The following is a 14,225-nucleotide window of genomic DNA, read 5'->3' as shown; positions in this document are numbered from 1 at the left end:
GCCAGAACCCAACCTCAATTCCAAACTGTCAACACACAAAGAGGTTGTGAAAATGATAATATACTGAGAAAATAACAGAGACCTGTAGAAAATGGGTTGATTGTGAAAATGTGGAAATTAGACCACGAACACACCACACCAAAAATACACAGAATCATCAAAAACATCTGGGAAACAGAGAAAGTACCAGAAGAACGGAAGTCAGCGATAATATTCCCCCACAACAACTACAAAGGAGACAAAACAGACCCTAATAACTAAAGAGGAATTTCACTACTGGCTATGAAATACAACATTTTATCAAAAGCACTGCTATATCAGCTCGAACCTTAAGTAGATCCACGGAAAGGAGAGTACCAAGGAGAGTTAAATAAAGGAAGATCATGCAGTGAACAAACCTAATGTCTGCGAACAATATCAACAACAAGAAAGTCCAGGAACCTCAAAATAACATTCGTCGATTTCAAGGTCCACGATTCCGGAAGTATAGGAACATTCTTCAACATACTGGAAGAAATGAAGGTGGAAAACTGGAAAACAAAACCAGAAAGTTAATACAGGAAACATTAACAAATACAACACCTAAAGTCGAATTTATGGGAAAGACCTCGAAACCAGACAGGAGATGGCCTTTCACCCATTCCATTTAACTGTTTTGGAGAAAATAATCAGGGCATGGGACAAAGGAGTCAATGGGGTGAAAATAGGGAGACACAACGATGGAATCTCCAACATAAAATGTCTGGCCTATGCCGATGATACAGCCACCATAACAAATAACAGAAATGAAGCAAATGAAGCTCTAGAGACACTACACGAAATCTCAACCAAAACAGGACTGCAAATCTCATATGAAAAAACGCAATACATGGACACAAAATCCACAGACAGATACTCACTGATAACAAAGTAATTAAAATAACACAAGTAGAAAGTTTTAGATGTCTGGGAGAGGTTATACATTAAACAGGACTGAATGTGACATCCAATCAAGAAAGGATCACAAACCTGCAAAAAGCATAAAAACTTACATGGAACAATTACAACAAAATAAGTATTTCCATCAATGACAGATTAAGACACTGCAGTGCAGTAGTCTTACCAGAGGCCTTGTGTGTCTCAGAAACAACAGTAATCAAGGGAAGAATGAAAATCAAGGAGTTGAAAAAACAAGAGAGGAAAATACTGAGAAAGATCTATGGACCAGTTCAGAAAGAGGGAATGTGGGTAAAGAGACCACCAAAAGAACTGTAGTAACAGGCAGAGACGCTTACAAACAACATCAGGAAAAGGAGGGCAAAGTTCTATTGACACATACACTGGATGAATGAAAATAGATTGACCAACAAAATTTTTAATGTAGTGACTACAAATAAAGTGAAACCCTACTGGGTAAAGAAACCCATGGAGGATGTGAAGAAATTGAACATATCCACAGAAGACCAGTCAGACAAGGAAAAGTAGGAAAAGAACAGAGAAAAAAATCAGAAAACAAGAATTTCAACAAACGCTCGAAGAGAACAGGAAAGAAGACAGGAAGAAGTAACACAGTGAATATATGTAAGGTTTTTGGGAAGAAAAAAGAAAGAGACAGAAAAAGTGCCTTGAAAATGGGGAATTAACTTTAGCAATAATAACAATGCCATCATGACAGGAATTTGAGTAGTTACCAGAGTTATCTCTGAATGTTCAGTTGCACATAAAACATTGCAAAAGAACGTTTCGATGTTCTAGTTACACGTCACTAAGAGTATTTTAAGAGTTTCCTTTAATATGAGAGTAGTTTTATAACATTGTCTGGTCAACATCACTAAAATTCCTGATCGGACTGAGAGCCAGAAAAGAATTATGAGAATGATTACTATGTTGAAAACCCCTTTAATAATTATTTTAAAAATTATTGTTATTGTACAGCTTTCTTAATTGATATCGTAACAATTCTTAGTACTGTATAATTGTGCCTTGCGTTGTGTAAAACACACTTGAAACTGTGGTACTGCAGCGCCATCTGGCGAGCTTATTTGCGGATAGTTTCAGAATAAGTGGAAATATCAAGTTACGAGATGGAAGCAGTAGCGACATCTGTGGAATAGTTGACTTGAGGCGGTGACAGTAATATCTCTGAACTTGTTTATCTTTGGCTCAGTTGCAGAGCGGAGAGTAACTGAGTGTGGGACGTGGAGAAAGTTGGCAGAACATTTAGCGCACTGCATATTGCAGAAGGATTTTGCTGAAGATAATTGTTAGGAATTATTAATCTGATGGGAGGACTTACAGACGCAGCATTATGGTACAGAGAGAATGGCGTTGCATTATGGATATGATTTAAGGTAATAATTTTTGCTGGCGCGTACTAATAACGTTAGCGATTCTTGCAAGAGAACACACCATCTCCCCACCTCAGTTTAGGTCATTTTAGTTTAATTCATTTCAATTTTCATTTATAGCAAGAATTCTTTTTTAGTATGAGGAAATCATCGCAATCTTTCTCCCCGTAGTTTAGTTTTACTCTAGCATATTTTAGTTGGTGCGACTTCTTCATGCTGTGTTGTTTCTGCTGATTATGCAGTAATTTTTCAGGTGAGATTCTTTTCATAATTTGTTGGTTCTTTCATTTCTCATCCCATGTTTTCATTGCGCAAATTCTAAGCATTTTCTTCGTAATTCAGCTTGTCAATGAACCGGTGAACAATGTGTGTTTTATAGTGTTGCTACGTAATTTCAGCGTTTCGATTTTTTTGGGCAATGCACAGTTTGATTTTGGTAGTGGTTTTTGAGTAACAGTATTGATTTAATTTCCTACACAGTGAACGCCATGTAAATGTGTGCACTGAGACACGCTGTTCACAACAGTAATTTCAGTTTAAACTTTTGTAACAGAGGACAGTACATTCAGTTTTGAATAAAAAGCAGGTACACATTTTAATGGTCTTGAACGAACGAACGATCGAATCAGAGCAAATAACTTTCAGGTATCGCAGTCTGTATTCAGCTGTGGCATGAGCATGAACACTGGCGGTCGGTGTATTAAACTTATGTTTTGTAAATACAGTTATTTTAATTATGACATGCTGACGTCCGGCGTGTTCCACGGTCTTCACACGTACCTTTGTGATATTACATCCTACAAAGGGCAGACAGCGGAGATTGTATGATTTGTAAAGTTGAAAATATTTAACTTTTCCATATGTATGGACATGCAAACTGTATTTGGTTACACCTTTTGTAAAATTATTATCCTCTCAGTCCAGTTCTGCCCTTGGAGATCCGAGAATAGTAACAGCCTTACCGAGGCCGCTCAATTAAATAAATATTTTACTTGCAATCTTGGTTGTTCCAATTTTTTTCGAAGTTCAGTTTATAAATTGGCATATGTAAAAATATAAACGCTCTTAGTAAAATGTTTACCAGGAGATGACGCTATGACGGTTGTGAAATATGGATATCGCAAATTGTGTATAAGGTATGAAACATAGATGCTTATCAACCAACACAAACAGACTGAGAATGTCAAGCGTTTTCTGTCGAATCCGTCGCGAAAGGATGAACTGTAAACGGAGCAACAATCATCGTTTGATGTTCACTGAACGTATACCAACAGCGGAAACCAGGAAGTTAAAAACAAAACACGGTAATTTTAGATTTAGCAATATGATGACAGAGTGAGCACTTCGTACAGAACATAATAATGCCAACACTGTTCGTCGATACGCTACAGCAACGCAGAATTAAAACAACAGTCAAGGCAGTAACGATATTCAACTTTGCTTAAACTGAAAACAAAACCAGTGTCCTTGCTCATGTCAACAAATGATGGTCATTGTTTTCAGTATTAAAAGGGAATTCTTTTAGTTCATTTCGTAGGTCAAGAAATACAGCTAACCTGTACAGAAAACGCTTACCAATTCCAAGCGTGTCATCCAGAATCTATGGAATGGGAAAGTGTCGTTTGGGATGGTCCTTCTTCGGACGATGCACATTCCCACTGCTGCCCATGCCAAGAATAACGATTGGATTACCATTGAGAAGTCATGCGCCCAAATACTATTGTCTCTTTGGCAATTAACACAGTGGGTTGATGAACAATGGTTTAAAGAATATGAGGAACTAAAGACTGGCATTGTCAATTGGTTCAATGTAGAGGAGCTGAAGATGCTAGGTGGACGTTAAGAATAGTGCTCAGAATTGAATGGCGATTACGTGGGAAAGTGAAGACATCTTCAGAAAACTAAAATGGCCAATAAAAGCATTTTGTAACGAATACGTATTATTTTATCTCCAATCGGCGCCCACTTTTTGAAGCAACATTTGAAGCTGCAGCATCTGGGAAACTGAGGAACTTCCATCTTGCTGGTTCTCTGCATTGATTCACCAACTTCAAATGAAATGAGCTAGAATGGACAATGATCGTTGCACCTCTCTTCTCATGATAACGTACAGAATTCTTTTTAAAGCGCGGCGCACCATGTGTTGTAACTCAAGCAGTTATTTCATTTGAGTCTTACCCAGTTGGCAGTCATGCCTTAGTACGTGACCTCAGAGAGGCAAGAGCCAGCCTCTAGTGGAATTTTTGTTAAAGTTTGTCATTTTTATCTCCAACTGCTCTTTCATGGGCCATGTAAAGTTGACTGTTGGGCAGATTCACAATGCTTGCCAAGTGTTGTGATAGAAGTCTTTTAGGTGTGTTAGGTATTTCCCCATCAACGTTAAATGGAAAACAACAAAATTTAAATCCTGCCAGGAAATAAGACCTACCTAAGAAGTGCTAGTAGCGGGAAACTGGCCGTAACTAGTAAGATTGCCTGCATATGAGTCAGACGTCAACCACTCTATTGTCGATACTTAGGGATCCACCGCCAATAATATCCGTCCAGCACAGAAATTGCACTAGAATTCATAAGGGCGATTCCAGTGTGCAGGTGTTGAGTTATAATTAGTTTCTGATTTCTGAGCCCAGTGATTAAACAGGCGAGGACTTATAGGGTAGTGGATGGAGCCTTTAAATAACTGGAGCAGGTGTCACTGGAAGAAATGGGCTTGGCAGGGATTAGTTGAGATAATTAAACTACGTTTCATGGAGGTATGTTCCATCTTCGCAATTAAATAAAAGGCATACGCGTTAACTAATCATTCTTGATTGGTTGGTTTGGGGAAGGAGACCAGACTGCGTGGTCATCGGTCTCATCGGATTAGGGAAGGATGGGGAAGGAAGTCGGCCGTGCCCTTTCAGAGGAACCATCCCGGCATTTGCCTGGACTGATTTAGGGAAATCACGGAAAACCTAAATCAGGATGGCCGGACGCGGGATTGAACCGTCGTCCTCCCGAATGCGAGTCCAGTGTCTAACCACTGCGCCACCTCGCTCGGTAATCATTCTTGAATTATCCTTTTTGGTATAAAACTTGTTATCACAAAGATGTATTTCTCTTTTCCAGTGTAAACATTGACGCCTCATGAGTTGTAAGGCTCCAAAACCAGGCTCAAGTTCGTAAACAGCACACCCATTTAGCCATATTCATCAACTCCTACAAGAGAACAAATTAAAGAGATCATACATACAGTAAAGAACAACAGGGCACCAGGTGATGACTCGATCATTGCCGAAATGTGGAATAATCCTGGAAACAGGGCTAATGATAAACAGACTCAGCCGGCCTCTATGGCCGAGCGGTTCTAGACGCTTCAGTCTGGAACCGCGCGACCGCTACGGTCGCAGGTTGGAACCCTGCCTCGGGCATGGATGTGTGTGATGTCCTTAGGTTAGTGAGGTTTAAGTAGTTCTAAGTTCTAGGGGAGTGATGACCTCAGATGTTAAGTCCCATAGTGCTCAGAGCCATTTGAACCATTTGAAACAAACTCAGATAACACGCAACACCTGAGAGACTGAGGAAATTCCAGGGGGCTGGTTCTCCGCATTGTCCCACAACTTCATAAGAAAGGTAACAAATGGACAATTATTGTGGCTTCTCTCTTCTCTTACTTACGACAACATTTTTCCAAAGCTCTTCAGACTATGGTAGAAAAGGACTCACAGCTGGGTCGATAGCATGGATATTGCAGGAAAGGACGTTCATGTGCCGAGCATGTCAATAATGTTAAATGTTTTCTTTCTTGCGTGAAATGTAGACATAACAAATTCGTAGCGACCTTCGTAGATTTCAAAGAGGCATTTGGTTCAATTGACCAAATAATCCTTATCGAAATCATAAAAACATTTGGCTTACATGGCAAAAATTGTCATTGTCTAACAGGCTCTTACTGACAGCAGCTACAAAGTGAAGTTCATGAGAGAGATTTGAAATATTTCCGAAATCTGGTAAGGAGTCAGGCAGCGAGACGGATTCTCGCCTCTGCTTTTGAACAGTGTACTTTGGTAAGTGATCTGTGAGCAGTGAAAAGGAATGAGTGACAAAGATGTTGGAATCGAGATTGGCTACAGAAACATGAAATTGACAGTTGACTGCCTGGCCTTTGCAGATGGCCTCTCGGTTTTTTCTGATTCGCTAGGCATAGTTGTAGAACAAGACAATGAAATGAAGACACAAATAGCAAAGGCGGGACTCGAATCTTCTTAGAGATCATCAAGCCATAACCCAGAATACTGCAGATACAAGAAGGGGATATCAAATGGACAGAAAAGTTTAAATATGTAGTAGAGTGGATAGAGCCAAACATCTCTCAGAAAGAAGCCGTTGCATTACGGACCAGAAAAAAGGAAACAGCACGTCAATTTGTTTAAGAAAAGACAAAATCAATGTGTGTTAATGCTAAGGTACGACATTGCTATATGATAATACGACCAGAGATTCAATATGCGGAGGAACGGCTTGCTGTGAATAGAATAAGTCTGATCGGGAAATTAGAAATCAGAGAAAGATTGAGGTTGAGGAAAATCTGAGGTCTAACCAAAGAAAATGGTGAATTCAGAAGACAGCACAGCCATTAACTGTACACAAATGTAGAAAACATCGCAGACACCATTAGTAGGAGAAGGACTGTTTTGTGTAGCCACTTTGCCCGTATGAGTCTTATAAGGTTGAGCATCGGATCTTTTGTTACTTTATCGACAAGAAAACCATGGAGGCGCGGTTCACTGAGGTAGAAACAACCTACAAGAAGTGGGGATAGCAATACAGGATATCCATAAACATATTTTGCTGAAGAATAAATTAAAGCATCATCTTTGTCTCCAAGGCAAGCCAAAACTAAAAATTGGCAAACATCGACTGAAGCGAGGAAGCAGTACAGGAGACAAATGTGGAAATACTTGGCTAAAGTTAAAGTGGAAGTGGAAAGACAAGAAAAAGAGCAGCTGACATTGTGTGGTCAGGTGCTGGCCAAGAAGAAGAGGAAGGAGACCACGAAATATGTTTGGCTACTGCAGAGAGCAGCGGGAAGAAGTTACATAAAATATGGATGCTGACTTTGTGCCAAGAGAAAAACGATTGTTCACTTTTAATGATGATTCCAGCCAGAGATATTCACACATTCGTCATCACACGAGAAATGGTGGTCCTGTTGCTTCTTCTTGTGTCAATCTAGGACTGACAGAAGATATCATGAAGTGTCTGTCCTTCATCCATTCGCTGATCAGGTCGTCCACGTAGATGCTGAACAGTGTCAGTGACATGCTACAGTCTAGCCTTACTTCCTGATCTGTTTTTGGTGTCAGCCCTTTGCCACTATCTATTCTTATTTTGGTGTTTTTGAATAAAACTTGGCATACTTTCAAGTGTCTGGGGAAATCGCTTTTTTCCGTACCGACAAGAGCTTTTTTTCTGTGGTGGAGTCAAATACCTTCCCAAAGTCGACAAGTGCTAGGTGCGTCTCTGAACTGAATACTCGTCTTTTTTGTATAATTTGTTTCAGAGTTAAAACATCGCCGTCACAAGATATTCCTTTACGAAAGCTTTCTTACTGTTCTAATAAAATTGAATCAGAGTTGTTTTGAAGCCTTTGAATAATTATTTTGCTGCAGGTTTTATAGAAGGCATTTAGAAGTTACATTCCCTGTAATTAGTTGTTTTACTTCTGGTTCCTTCGTTAAATAGTGAGATAACTTCAGCACATCTCTATTTTTCTGCTATTTCATCTGTGTGACAACACCTGTTGTATAGACGGAGGATTCTGAATCCTAGAAATCTTCCAACATGTATTATCAGTTCTGAGATAATTCCATCTATAGAAGTGTCTTTCTATTTTTTGTTTTCTTGGATACCTACTTTAATTTTGTCAAATCTGTTAGCTCTGTCTCTCCCTTTGCTCTCTGTTCCGTTGGCTCTACTTCATCTGGATTATACCATAATTTTATATAGTTATCCTGCCTCCTCAAGGAATAGTATTTCTATTTCGAGTACCTTCACTGTTCCTTTCAGCTGTCTGATCAGTTTATATGCTGCGTCCTGTGTACCATGTGTGTCATGCTCAAATCTGCTTATAAATATATCATTCGAAGATCTGTGCGCCTGTTTTTTGTTTCATTTCTTATTTCATTATATTTTTCTTTAGCTTCCTCAGTCCGTTTCTGTAAGAACTCCCTATTGTAATTTTCTGTCCTTAATGCTGTTTTATAGTATTCTAGAATTTGCGTCAGATTATTTGTTTTGGTGGGTTTTCGTGTATGAGTGTTATTTTTTGTTTTATACATCGTTATTTGGGCTTTGTTTTTCTTTTATAGAGTTGTTGCACTATATTTATGTATCTGTTAGTTCTTTTTGTATGGCTGTTTGTTTCAAAGGTAAATGTGTAATTCTGTTTATCATTGCTTGGAAAAAGGCATAATTTTGGGATTTTTAATGCCAAGGGTTGTAATTTATCATAGCCTGATGTTGTTTGCTTTCTATGTGTTTTGAAAGTACGCTTGTTATTAATGTTGCCTATTTTTAGGTCAAGAAAGCCAATGGATTTATTGGTTTTCATTTTCCATGGTAAATTTTATTTTTAGGTGTGAGTTCTTTTTGGATTAGTTAGGCACCTAGTTGTGTTCCTTCTATGTACATAACGAATTTTCTACATATGTATAATAACAGGCCATTTTCTTTAAGAGCACTTTTTGTGACTGGAAGACTTTTTCTTTTAGCTTACTTAAGAAAATATCAGGTAGTGTTCAGTCTGTACTGTTGCCCATGGCTGCTTCACCTGCTTGTTTGTGGATTTTTTCATTAAATTTGAATTAATTTTGTGATACTGAAAGTTTAAGAACCTCTGTTATTCCTTGCGCACATGTGAAAGGTAACTTTCTGTCTTTTAGGATATATTGTTGTATGAGATCTTGTTTCGTTTATAAGGGTGTTGGTGTATATAACTATACAAATATTGCTTTGTTTGTAACTTTCTCGGTTGGACAGCGTCCTTTGCATTGTTTGATAGTTTTCTGGAATTTTTTCTTGTAAATTTTCATTCATGTATTTTTTTGGTTATGTGGTATGGTGGGCTGTATCTGCTGTTTACTATGAAGCTTAAAGGAATCAGTGATTTATGTACTTTTGGTTGACTTCTTAGTGTTGGTCGCCATGCACTCTTAACAATGTTAGATTTATTTTCATATTCAGTTAACATTTTGTGATAAGTCTTCATTAAATTTGTGGTTTGAGTTGCATATTTATTCATGGGAGCTGTTTGCATTTCTGTAACATTATTTTTTCCAAAGAAATTTATAACTTTATTTGTGTAATCTGTGTAGTTCGTAATAACTGTGCTCTTGCATGCTCGTTTATTAGATTTGGTTGATGTTAATGAGCGTGCTATGTTCTAATTTAGTGCATTGGTTATATGTGTTCCTGCTGAGTGCCTCATTCAGATGTTTCTGTAAGTCTTTGTAGTACAGATGTGTTACTTCTTTCTTTCCTTCCTCTGGTGCATAGGTTCCTATAACTGTTAGATATCCTTTATCAAATTTCAGTCCCATTGTGATGAGCCTTTCGTTTACTGGTTCATACTACTGTATGTTATCTTCTCATTTTCGGTCTATCAAGACTTCCACTCCATGACATCCTCTTTGCTCAGATATTACTGCATATAAAGTAGTATTCTAGATATCTGGTGCCTTTAACTTCTTTTTTGTTTCTGTAATGACTGATATACTGATATTGCTATCAAGACTTCCACTCCACCACATCCTCTTTGCTCAGATGTTACTGCATATAAGGTAATCTTCTAGATATCTGGTAACTTTAACTTATTTTTTGTTTCTGTAATGACTGCTATACTGATACTGTAATCGTCGAGTATTTAGTTAAGCTCAATCTCATGTGTCCCCAGACCTTATACATTCCACGTGGCCACAATGAGTATGTCTTAAGTTCTGAAATTTTTATCTTTCTCTTTGCCTGATCATCATCCATGATTCTCGGTTTTTATCCAAGGTTTATTTTGAGGCTTGCGAATATGAAGAGTTTCACATGGACAGGTTGCCAGCGTTATCACATAACCCCCAACATGGAAGACCACGTTTTATCTTAAGGATTTGGTCCCCTAGGAAGAATGGCTTCACCATGCCAGTGGAGACCTTCCTCATCCACGGATGATGAAATAAGAAATGAAAATGAAAGAGACCTTTGGTCCTCGCAACATAGTACCATTGGGGGCGAAAAAAAAACAAGAGTTGACCAAGATCGCCCAAGAGACTTAGCTAAAGGCCCATGTGTTTGCCACCCACATAGCCCCAAGAATGGAGCTCCCTAGTACGACTACTCTTTGTTTGGTTTCTCACTTACTGACCAATCTGGCATAAATGGCCGTAGTAGGAGCTTAGCTCCCGCCAGAATAGACCAGTGAATAATTGAGACATATAAAACTCCCTATTAACGTTACGGTGGAGATGGTGCCATGCAGCTCTATTTAAATGGCGACCCTCGAGCCACTGATGCAATTGCCGTTGTACCTCCAAAGGCGTCTCTCACAGTTGATGGAACGTCAGGGACAAGTTTTACGAAAGTCAGCTGACAAATAATGCCTCCTAATTTGAAAGCTCTTACTGCCTCTTAAATTAAAAAAAAAATTATTAATAGTCTATGTCCATATTTTCATGTCTACATATTTATTTCTCAACATAGTTATTCTGTCGACAAACTCGTTACTCCCAACGAGAGACTTGTTTGTTGGTACCGTTACTGTACAATGTTTGATGGAACCACAACCTCACCTCTGCTTGTATCGCTTCATCACCATCAAAGCGAAGCCGCCGAGGTATTGCTAAAAGTTTGGAAACAGATGAAAATCGAATGGGGCCAAGTCGGGACAGCATGGAGGATGATCGGTGGCAGTACACCCAAGACGTCGGATTGTTGCAGATGTCGCAGTACTCGTGTGCGGTCTGGCATAGTTATGCTGAAGGACAGGGTGCTCCATATGTGGACGAACTCTTCGAATTCGAAACTCGATTTCAGCACGGTTTCTCTCACACCGAGATAGTTACATTATACACTGCCAAGTTACAAGCTACAGCTCGGAGCCCTCTGTAAGCTGAATGTTGCTATAATAATATAAAGTTTAATAAAAAAAATTATTTAAAAGGTGTAAGAGGTTTTTACAAAATAGACTCATGTTCATAAATTAAGGATAATGATGATACATGGTGAAACAACGCTCTGATGGGCAATTTGCCGGTTTAAATCACCCCGGGGTATGACCATGCAGTGCATTTGACCTGCAGTCGTCGCACGGTGGCGCTGGCAGCAGTCCACATACGCAGAGGTGTGTTGGTGCATGTCAGAGTACGGTGCAGCGAGTAAGTGTGCAGACGTTTTCAGATGCGCTAATGGTGACTGTGTTGTTGAAAATGGCTCAAAGAACATATATTGATGACGTTATGAGGGGTAGAATACTAGGGCGACTGGAGGCTGGATAAACACAGCAGGTCGTAGCACGGGCCCTCCGTGCGCCACAAAGTGTGATCTCAAGATTATTGCGGCGATTCCAGCAGACAGGAAACGTGTCCAGGCGCTACAGTATGGGAAGTCCACAGTGTACAACACCACAGGAAGACCGCTATCTCACCATCAGTGCCCACAGACTGTCATGGAGTACTGCAGGTAGCCTTGCTCAGGACATTACTGCAGCCACTGGAACAGTTGTCTCCAGACACACAGACTACAGACGACTGAATAGACATGGTTTATTCGCTCAGAGACCTGCAAGGTGCATTCCACTGACCACTGGTCACAGGAGAGCCCGTAAAGCCTAGTGTCAAGAACACAGTACATGGTCATTGGAACAGTGGACCCAGGTTATGTTCACAGACGAGTCCAGGTATAGTCTGAACAGTGATTCTCGCCGAGTTTTCATCTGGCGTGAACCAGGAATCAGATGCCAACCCCTTAATGTCCTTGAAAGGGACCTGATTGGAGGTTATGGTTTGATGGTGTGGGGTGGGATTATGATTGGTACATGTACACCCCTGCAAGTCTTTCACAGAGTAACTGTAACGGGTCAGGTGTATAGGGACGTCATTTTGCACCAGTATGTCCGCCTTTTCAGGGGTGCAGTGGGTCCCATCTTCCTCCTGATGAATGATAACGCACGGCCCCACCGAGCTGCCATCGTGGAGGAGAACCTTGAAACAGAAGATATCAGGCGAATGGAGTGGCCTGCCTGTTCTCCAGATCTAAACCCCATCGAGCAGGTCTGAGATGCTCTCGGTCGACGTATCGCTGCACGTCTTCAAACCCCTAGGACACTTCAGGAGCTCCGACAGGCACTGGTGCAAGAATGGGAGGATATACCCCAGCAGCTGCTCGACCACCTGATTCAGAGTATGCCAACCCGTTGCGTGGCCTGTGTACGTGTGGATGGCGATAATATCCCATATTGATGTCGGGGTACACGAGCAGGAAACAGTGACGTTTTGTAGCACCTGTGTTTTGGGACGGTTTTCTCAACTAATCACCAATACCGTGGACTTACAGACCTGTGTCGTGTGTGTTGCCTATGTGCCTATGCTATTAGCACCAGTTTTGTGTAGTGCCACGTTGTGTGGCACCACATTCTGCAATTGTCCTTAATTTATGAGCATGAGTGTAATTCGAAGACATATTTTTCAGCACCCCTCGTATACATCGACCATTGCCTAGAACGGAATCTTATGCTAGGGAGTCGAGAACGTGGAGTACCGTAGGACATGTTGCGGCAGTACCTGGTCGAGAGCATCTGCGCGGGCGCCGAGGGCGGTCAGCAGGTGGTAGTAGTGGCCGTTGTCGGCGAGGCAGGCTGCGTAGTGGAGCGGCGTGCGGCCGCGCGCGTCGGTGGCGGCCAGCGTCTCCGGGAAGCGCGCGCCCAGGTAGCGCACGACGTCGGTGTGTCCCAGCAGCACGGCCGCGTGCAGCGGCGTCGGCCTCGCCGCGCAGCCGGCGTCTCGCGCCACCGCGAAGCGCCGCCGGTCCAGAGCCGCCTGCAGCTCGCGCACGCTGCCCGCGCGCGCGGCCGCGTGCACCGCTGCGATCTTGTCCTGCACCGCACAGTTAACGGGCTCTGTATAGCAAGGGGCTACCATCCCAGTTACACTACTGGCCATTAAAATTGCTACATCAAGAAGAAATGCAGATGATAAACGGGTATTCATTGGGCAAAAATATTATACTACAACTGACATGTGATTACATTTTCACGCAATTTGGCTGCATAGATCCTGAGAAATCAGCACCCAGAACAACCACCTCTGGTCGTAATAACGGCCTTGATACGCCTGGGCGTTGAGCCAAACAGAGCTTGGATGGCGTGTACAGGTACAGCTGCCCATGCAGGTTCAACACGATTCAACAGTTCATCAAGAGTAGTGACTGGCGTATTGTGACGAGCCAGTTGCTCGGCCACCATTGACAAGACGTTTTCAGTTGGTGAGAGATCTGGAGAATGTGTTGGCCAGGGCAGCGGTCGAACATTTTCTGTACCCAGAGAGGCCCGTACAGGACCTGCAACATGCGGTGGTGCATTATCCTGCTGAAATGTAGGGTTTCGCAGGGATCGAATGAAGGGTAGAGCCACGGGTCGTAACACATCTGAAATGTAACGCCCTCTGTTCAAAGTACCGTCAATGCGAATAAGAGGTGGCCGAGACGTGTAACCAATGGCACCCCACACCATCACGCCGGGTGATACGCCAGTATGGCGATGACGAATACACGATTGCAATGTGCGTTCAGTGCGATGTCGCCAAACACGGGTGGGACCATCATGATGCTGTAAACAGAACCTGGATTCATCCGAAAAAATGACGTTTTGCCATTCGT

The 14,225-nt window shown here is 41.4% G+C and overlaps 1 protein-coding gene across 1 annotated transcript in view; it reads right to left on the bottom strand.

Moving 5' to 3' along the window:
* LOC126252289 (uncharacterized) overlaps positions 1-14,225 on the bottom strand; it is a 485,958-nt gene that overhangs the window by 67,744 nt on the left and 403,989 nt on the right. Inside the window, exon 13 of the mRNA XM_049953169.1 lies at positions 13,133-13,444. Within this exon, the coding sequence (XP_049809126.1) occupies positions 13,133-13,444 (312 nt within the window). The remainder of the gene's footprint in view (positions 1-13,132; positions 13,445-14,225) is intronic.

The sequence above is a fragment of the Schistocerca nitens genome, chromosome 4, assembly GCF_023898315.1.
Source record: "Schistocerca nitens isolate TAMUIC-IGC-003100 chromosome 4, iqSchNite1.1, whole genome shotgun sequence".
Taxonomy (NCBI): domain Eukaryota; kingdom Metazoa; phylum Arthropoda; class Insecta; order Orthoptera; family Acrididae; genus Schistocerca; species Schistocerca nitens.
The sequence above is the reverse complement of the archived record's forward strand: the minus strand, read 5'-3'. Positions and strand labels throughout refer to the sequence as shown.